Source organism: Prosopis cineraria, unplaced genomic scaffold (assembly GCF_029017545.1).
Source record: "Prosopis cineraria cultivar Desert tree isolate PC_DT_omini unplaced genomic scaffold, ASM2901754v1 PC503, whole genome shotgun sequence".
NCBI lineage: Eukaryota > Viridiplantae > Streptophyta > Magnoliopsida > Fabales > Fabaceae > Prosopis > Prosopis cineraria.
The window spans coordinates 39638-48979 of NW_026555828.1; the positions used below are offsets into that span (position 1 = coordinate 39638).

General features: G+C 37.6%; 1 protein-coding gene across 1 annotated transcript; it reads right to left on the reverse strand.

Annotated features, from left to right (window-relative positions):
• Positions 1-207: 207 nt before the first annotated feature.
• LOC129297364 (uncharacterized) lies at positions 208-2811 on the reverse strand. Its single transcript, XM_054935700.1, has 2 exons — positions 2510-2811; positions 208-1588 (listed from the first exon to the last, which is right to left on the reverse strand). Exons 1-2 carry the CDS (start codon positions 2723-2725, stop codon positions 437-439), a joined length of 1368 nt encoding a protein of 455 aa, XP_054791675.1. The 5' UTR covers positions 2726-2811; the 3' UTR covers positions 208-436.
• Positions 2812-9342: the final 6531 nt, after the last annotated feature.

Genomic DNA, 9342 nt, shown 5'->3' on the forward strand with positions numbered 1-9342 from the left:
ATTATTTTGTATTGACTAATGATATTGATTACGTATTGATAGCACCAACTTGATGCTGTATTTTCCACGTGAAGAAATCTATCATGAAGAATGAGTCTAGATTTTGATATTTTCTTTTATCTAAATATAGTGTTTTTGTTACTTTCAGAATATGTTTGGGTTTAAAAGAAATGGACGAAACAGTAAATAAACTTGAAATGGAAAAGATAACTAAAATTTTACCTTTAGTATTATTACTAATATCTTTCATTGCCAATGAATCAATAGAAAGAACTCATCAGAAGAGAGTTGTCTCTATCTTTGCAGAAATGGGAATACTTACAAGATAGACCAAATATTCAAGCCAAAGAATGCTCACATTCTTGGAATTAGCACCCCCTTGCAATTGGCTGTGACTTAAAGCGAAGTTATCAATCCTTGCAGTTCTGATCAGTGATCATTTTCTTTTAAGATTCTCTTTCATCCTCTCCACTGCCGCCCTCAAAGTCTGTTCATCCTTGCAGAAAGTAAATCGGACTAGGTTCTTTCCCTCTTCTGGATTTAAGTAAAATACACTGGTAGGAATGGCTACCACTCCAACCTCCTTAATTAGATACTCGCAAAATGCAACATCATTTTCCAATCCAAAAGGTGTGTGATCCACGACCACAAAGTACGTCCCACTGGATGGGAATACCTTGAAACCAACAGCCTTCAATCCTTCCACCAAAATAGCCCTCTTCACCATGTAGTCCCTCTTTAGCTCCACAAAGTAAGAATCTGGGGCTCTAAGAGCTGCTGCAGTTGCCCACTGCATAGGAGTCGAAGTGGCAAAAGTGAGAAAAGAATGTGCCTGTCTGACTCCCCATGTCAGGTGTGGAGGGGCTATCGCCCATCCAATCTTCCATCCCGTTAATGAGAACGTCTTTCCCAAGGAATTCATCGTAACTGTCCTTTCAAACATTCCAGGAAGAGAAGCCATTGAAATGTGATCCATATCAAAGGCCAACTTATCATATACTTCATCAGTGAAGACCAGAACATCATTCTCAATACACAGAGATGCAATGACCTGAAGCTCCTCTTGAGTAAACATCTTTCCTGTTGGGTTGTGAGGAGTATTTATAATGATGGCACGAGTATTCTTGGAAATGGCAGACTTCAATTCTTCAATTGGGACAGCAAAATCTGGAGGGCACAAAGTGATGCCTTTTATTTTTGCACCAGCCATGGATAGAGTGGCTTCGTAAGAATCATAAAAAGGAGCAAACATGATAACCTCATCACCAGGATTTATTAATCCCAACATAGTTGCGGCAATTGCCCCTGTGCACCCACTTGTAACAGTAACTTCCTTTTCGGGGTCCACTGTAAGTCCAGTATCTTTCTTAAATCTATCAGCAATGGCGAAGTTCAGGTCTGGAACTCCATATCCCCGCGCATATTGATTTTTCCCATCCCGAATGGCCTGAATTGCAGCTTCCTTGACAAAATCTGGACCATCAAAGTTGGGAAAGCCTTGACCAAGATTTATGGCTCCATGTTTTATGGCAAGAAGGCTCATTTGGGTGAATATTGTTGTTTTGAACTTCTCCAAGCGCTTTGCAACCTTGCATACAAATTATCAAAATAAGATTCTTTGAGGACGCGTACAAGTAATTCACAATGAAACCTGAAATTCTTCCTCCCCAAACGCTCCCCTTTCTACTGCACAAGATTTGATCCTACCCAGGTCCTTGCATCAAATGAGAAGTGCTAAGACTTAAGGAGCTAGCATCTTCAATCCAACACCCCCCCACCCAAACAAAAAACAAAAAACAAAAAAACAAAAAACAAAAAAACCCCCCTTTTTTTTAATGATAGTAAACCATAGGGGATGTGCCTTTGCTCAACTATAAAATCTATAAGCATATAGCAACGAAACGACAATAACAAACAAGGTGAGACATGGTCACTGGTTAAGTGGGGGGAGAAAGGGGAATCGTGATATTCATAATAAAGGAAATATAACTGACAACTCCTGTCGAACTATCTAAAGAACCAAATAAAACAGATCCAAACTATTATGAAGGACAGCAAATCAAAGCAATTTTAGATCAGGTTAACTACAGCATCAGTACATTAGTTGGCCCTATAGTTGCATGAGATAATGGAAACGAGAACAGAAATGAAACTAAACTTCCATATAGGTGAATGTACTTCAAACAAGCTCAACCACAAACTGATAGCTACTTGGCTGGCAGAATTTTCAAATCCAAAAAAATCCTAGGCTCTAAAAGTCAGACACGAGAACTAAATTAGCCAACACTGTAAGCATAATCAAGGAGACGAGCAAGAGAAGGGAAGAAAAAAGAGAGTTGCCGTTGCCAAGAAATGGTAAAAGGCCAATTGTCTAACCAAAAGGAGAAATCGCCAATCAGATGGTAGTATGAACAATTTGACAGATATGCATCATAAGAAGAGCAAGAGTTAAGTATCAATCATGAGAAATATGGGAAGCAGAGATCTGATAAGGGACAAGAGAATGTACCTGCAAAGGGTGATGGGTCTTGGGAGTGGCGTCGTTGGGAGTAGAGAGGGTTTCTTTCGGAGTCGAAAGTGCGGACATGGTGGAGAGGTAAGACCGGCAACTTGATGTTGGGGTGCAGGGGGGATTGAAGACCCTGTAGAAATGCTGAGACAGGTTTGGGAACGGGGAGGACCTCAATCTCATTCGGGGATGCGTCAATGTACACGGAACCTGCATGTCAAGCAATCTAATTTTAGGGTTTCGTTGGGAAGGCGAAGCAGGGGAACATCGAGAGTGTCATGGGTATGTCCGATTATACAGTTGATGGTCAAATGCCTCTTTTTTTATTTTTGTATTTTTTGGTGTGCGCATGAGCACGGGCACCATAAAATGAACTGAACTGAAGTATATATAATATAATGAAAATCATCAATCATCAATATATCTCATATATATATATATATATATAGTTGAAACCAATTCCTGAAAGTGTGCATCTTGTTCTTCCTGTTGGAGTTCAAAGTTACAATAATTGTACATAAAAGTTTTAAGGAATTCTTTTATTTTTGAGATTATAACGTCTTCTCTAGGGATCAACTAAAACATTGTTCATCACAGATTGAAAATGGGTATGGTTGATATGGAAATGACAAAGCGTATCTTCATCACCTGGTCAATTTGGCTAGAGGTCATCTTGCGCATGATGTTATTTTGTAAGAGATTTATCGTTTCGAACTTTATTTTTCTTAGTCATTGAGCTGTAGCACCTGGATGGAATATGATGGGGATGTTATAGGAGGAGATGGTAGTACTAATTTTATGAAACTGTTTTATTCATATCCAAATGCAAATGGGTCACTCTTTTAGCCAATTAATCAGTTATTTTAATGCTCTAGTGCTGCACCCTTGTCTTTGGAAGAACACTCAAGATTTTTTTAAAAAAAATTTTTTTTACTATAAGGGTGCAGGAAAACCATACAAAAGAAATGGGTTTTATCCTGTTCTTTGTGTGTCTCTTTGTCTCGGCTTAATTTACCAGTTAAAATGAAAATGTGAAGACACAGAAAGATAAAATGTCAGTCAGTCATCTTAGGTAAAAATAGAATGAAGAGATGAGAGAATTTGTTGCGATTATGAAGCAGGACAGACAGAATAGCAAGTGAAAGAATCAGAAAAATCTTCAAACTCCCATCCAAGGCACATAATAATTCCATTATTATTATTATTCAATAATGAAAATGAAATAATAATTACTAAATTAAAAAATTGCATTGTAAATGTCCTTGTTGCGCTTTCCATCACTTTTCACAATTATACCATTCAGACATTGTCAGCTGCTTCTTTTTGTTAGCGCCTTCAGATCTGAATGGTTGTTTTATGGGCATCTACATTTTTCATGTATGTTATAGAAATACATGCCAATACAAAATTTTTAGGTGATAATAAGAGTCGTCTCTTGCCCCTCTTGACCGTGGGACAATGGTTCATGCATTGCTCTATGGCTTGCAAGTCTAGACAGGCTCCAACAATCTGGCGCCAGATTGAAACTTTAAAAATGATCTAAAATCTTGTTTCTGTGAATCTCAATGCCAAGTATTCATTGGTAGCACTCAGGATCAACACATATATCTTCTGAATGTTTATTTTCCCCCTTCTCTATAAAACTTCGTGTTGCACTGTTTTGGAGGATCTAGGGCTGTCTTTTCAGGTATGAGTTCATGTATTACAAAAGATGATACTTTCAAGATTTTATGGACATTCTTTCAGTCATCTCCCCTCCCCCTCCTCTTGTATATTCACATCATGGCCCGTGTCATTTTTGTAAGAGAATGAGGATGTTTAGCACTGGGCACATCACAAAGAATGGATATTTGTTTACTTCTCAATCCAATGGAGGCCAATATCCTTTGAAGTCTCTTCTCACCTCAAACTGCAAGAGAGAGAGTTAGGAATTTTAGAAATTAGGGGCATCCATCCCTCTGGCCTCGTTTTAGAGGCCTTGAAAAGAGATCCTCATCTGTCTTCTTGTTGAAAATGAAGACAGAACAAGGGTTTAGCAATATATACATACCTTCATGTTGCATGAAACATGTTACCCACATTCAACATTTTTTTTTCCTCAGTGCAATGAGAGATAAAACCATGTCTAAATAAGTGATGGCTTTATTGGAAATTTTGTTCTTTTAACATTTTATGACTGAGGAATAGCCTTTTTGTGGTTTCTCATTGGACATAATCAATATGATATAAGATTGAGTGACATGTGAGCTAGTACCATCTGTTGCAGTCATCCTCATTATGTGAGGATAGTGTAGATTTGACAGATGATTTTTGCCCAATTATTCTAATTAATTTTGTTGTCGAAAATTCTATTATTCTCATGTGCTGTTAAATGGTGATATCATATATCTTCTATTTTTGCAGTACTGGGAAGATAGAGTGTTAAAAGCCAAGGCATTAGGATTAAATACCATTCAGACATATGTTCCTTAGAATCTGGAAACCTAAAAAGTTTGATTTTGAGGAAATTGCCAGCATTGAACCATTCTTCAAACTTTGTCACAAACTTGGTCTGCTTGTGATGCTTCGAGCTGGACCTCACAAATGTGCAGGTCTGCTTGTGATCTTCAAGCTTCTCTAGTTTGCCAAAACGAAATTTCCTGAATTGCATGTATATATTTATGGTTGATACTATTTTCACATTTGATTTATATCTCCCTTAATATGCTAAATGAGGAAAAAGGGCATATGTTTCCTGTTAAGTGTTTATCCTCTTGTCAATTCCCTATAACATGTGAGGTTTTCCTATTATCATCTTTTGGCACTGGTATTTCAACTTCTTATTCCTTACAAATGATTTAAGAGAAGAAGAAAAGCATTTTGATTGCAAGTGCTTCTATGCCGTGCCTGGAATTCGATGTTATCTTTTGGTTTATTATTTTTTCTAGATTAAAAAGAGAATCTCTGCAAGTGGCTTGGCAATGAAATGCACTCATAAGTCATGACCCAGTTGCTCGCTAGTTTTGTTGACACTTCGATTTATTGCAGAATGTGATTTAGGTGGTTTCCCTGCTTGGTTACTTGCTATGGACCCATCTTCAAAGCTAAGATCGTCTGATCCTACTTTTCTTCAACAGGTATGTTTTTCTTATAGAGTTCAGCCATGAAATCATGTTAGTTGTTATTTTCTAGATTTAAATATTTTATATGTCATCAAAAAGATGTGTTTTCCTTATTCATTTCATTGGTAAAACACAACTTTGTGATCCATCTTTCAAAAAAAAAAAATTACTGCATGTTGTAATACCCTCAAAATTTACAAATCGATTTTTCGCAAATTATTAATTCAACAAATCATTTTTTTAACACACACATAAAAAAATTGTTTATGTATTATATCTTAACTAAATATTGCTTATGTGGTTTTAAATTTAAATTTTTAAATTCATAATTAAATACCTAACCATAATATTATTTCTAAATAACCTCAAATAATATAAATTCCTATTATTATCATTTTTTTCCTCAAAACCTAAATTCCACAATTCTTTTATTATATAAAAATCAGGATGTTACAATTCTCCCCTCCTTTTAGAAATTTTATCCTCAAAATTTAATAGATAAGCTTAGAAACTATGTACTTAAGCAAATAAATGTGGATAATCTCGCCTCATACTCTCCTCGGTCTCCCAGGTAACATCACCTAGGGCTCCACCCTTCCAAATCACCTTCACGAGTCGGATGGTCTTATTACACAGTTGTTTGTCCTTAAAGTCCTCAATTTGCTCCGGTTCGGATCTAAAGGTCAAATTCTCCCTCAATTCCACTTCTTCAGGTTCAATAAGATGGGAGGGATCCGAGTTGTACTTCTTCAACTGTGATACGTGGAACACATTATGGATACCTGCAATTGTGAAGGCAATGTAACTCTATATGCAGTAGATCCAATTAGCTCCAAGATCTCATACGGGCCCATAAATCTAGGTGTCAACTTTTTTTGCCTTAATGGATCTACCAATGCCTGTCACCGGAGAAACCTTCAAAATACATGATCTCCTACTTCAAACTCTAACGGCCGTCTCCTTTTATCTGCATAGCTCTTCTGTCGGCTCTGAGCTATTAGCAATTTTTGCTTAATCATTGCAATCTTCTGGGTGGTCTGCTCTACAATTTTTGGACCAATGATACTCCTCTCACTTAATTCTGTCCAACATAAAGGCAATCTACACTTCCTTCCATACAAGGCCTCATAAGGCTCCATCTCAATGCTAGAATGATAGCTGTTATTATAAACAAATTCAACTAATGGCAAATGATTATCCCAACTACCTGGTAGTTCAATGGTACAAGCTCTTAACATGTCCTCCAAAGTCTGGATCGTCCTCTCTATTTGTCCATCTGTTTGGGGGTGGTATGCGGTGCTAAAACTCAGTCTGGTACCTATAGCCTTCTGTAGCGCACCCTAAAAGTTTAAAGTGAATCTTGGGTCACGATCTGACACGATTCTAGAGGGTATACCATGAAGTCTAACTATCTCTTTAATGTATATCTCAGTAAATTTTTCTAATGTAGATGTAAACTTGATTGCCAAAAAGTGAGCCGATTTGGTGAGTCGGTCCATGATTACCTAAATAGCATCCCTACCCGAGGGTGTTCTTGGCAATCCAGTGATGAAATTTATGGAAATATCATCCCATTTTCACTTTAGAATATCTAATGGTTGCAGTGTTTCAGCTGGATTTTGATGTTCTATCTTTATCTTCTGACACATTAAACATCTATAAACAAATTCGGTTACATCTTTCTTCATTCCTGGCCACCACCAACCTCGCTTCAAATCATGGTACATCTTAGTCATACCGGGATGAATTGTATATTTGCTCCTATGAGTCTCTTCTAAAATGATATTCCTTAATTTTGGATCATTAGGTACACAAACTCTACCTTTATATCTCATCACTGTGTCCTCAGAGATGGTAAAATTTAGGGCCTTACTTGCCACTATCTCCTTCCTTATATTTCTCAAGTAGTCATCACTCTGCTGTGAGACTCTGAGATTTCCCGAATTTGCTCTCAAAGTCTGCTACCTGGAGTGCGGCCATTTGATGTTCAATCACATCTACTGGAACATCATGAAAATTGTTCCACAATTGATATTCATGAACCATCAAATGTGCAGTATGAATAGTCTTCTACTTAAGGCGTTAGCTACCACGTTAGCCTTACCCGGATGGTAATGTAATTCAAAGTCATAATCCTTAGAAATTCCATCCATCGTCGCTGCCTCATATTAAGCTCTTTTGATCAAATAAATACTTTAGGCTTTTATGGTCACTAAAGATTTGAAACTTAGATCCATACAAGTAGTGTCTCCATATCTTCAAAGCAAACACAACTGCAGCCAACTCTAAGTCATGTGTAGGGTAATTTTTCTCGTGTGGCCTCAACTGTCTGGAGGAATAGGCAACCACTCGATCATCTTGCATCAAACACATCCTAAACCTTTTAAAGAAGCATCAGTGTACAGAGTGTACGGCACCACAGGGTCAGGAATAGTCAACACTGGAGTAGTGGTTAACCTCTTTTCAATTCTTGGAAAGTAGCTTCACATTTATCATCCAAATAAATGGGGCATCCTTTTTAGTCAGCTTAGTTAAGGGCATCACAATTTGCGAAAATCCCTTAATAAAGCGATGATAATAACCTGCTAAACCTAGAAAACTTCGTATCTCCGTCACAGATTTAGGCTGTTCCCACTTTATCACAGTATCAACCTTGCTAGGATCCACCGCAACTCCGTCTTGGACACAACATGGCCTAAAAACTTTACTTCTTGGAGCCAAAATTCACACTTGCTTATTTTGGCATAAAGCTTATATCCCTCAAAACTTGTAAGACGATTCTTAAATGCTCGCCATGGGCCTCCTCATCTTTTGAATAAATAAGAATGTCATCAATAAAACACTACTATAAACTTATCTAAATAGGGTCGAAAGATCCTATTCATGTAATTCATGAATACTGCAGGAGCATTCGTAAGTCCAAATGGCATCACCATGAATCCATAATGCCCATATCTCATCCGAAACACTATCTTGGTATATCCTCCGCTCTTACTCTCAATTGGTGGTACCCTGACCTTAAGTCAATCTTGAGAAAACTGCAGATCCCACAAGCTGATCCAGTAAGTCATTAATTCTCGGAAGTGGATATTTGTTCTTGATGGTTACTTTGTTCAATTGTCTATAATCAATGCACAATTGAAGGCTTTATCCTTCTTCTTCACAAAAAGAACTGGAGATCCTCAAGGTGAAATACTTGGTCTGATGAAACCCTTCTCAGTAGCTCTTCAATTTGCCTTTTTCAGTTCTGCTAACTCTAAGGGGACATCCGATAAAGAGCCTTAGAAATTGGTCCTGTACCGGGTACCAATTCAATTGAGAACTCTACCTCACGCTTTGGGGGTAAATCGGAGACTTCGTCTGGAAATACATCCACAAATTCTTTGACAATGGGATATTCTTCACGCCTTCATCAATCTCAGCTTGGATAGAGAAGAAAACCATATAGGCCTGGCAACCTTCTTCATATATCTATCAACTTGCGCCGCCGACAAGAAAACATGATCTTGAGTCTCGACTGGAGTCACCGACAAAGAAGATAAAGACACACTCCTCTCTCTACAATCTAGGATAGCACCCTTTGCAACCATCCAATTCATTCCACAATTACATCCATACCTCTCAGTGGTAGGATAATAAAGTCCATAGTTATTTCCTATTTTTTAAATTCGACCACTAGGTTAAGGCATGCCTTAGCGGTCCTCACAGATTCTCCCATAGGAGTAGACACAT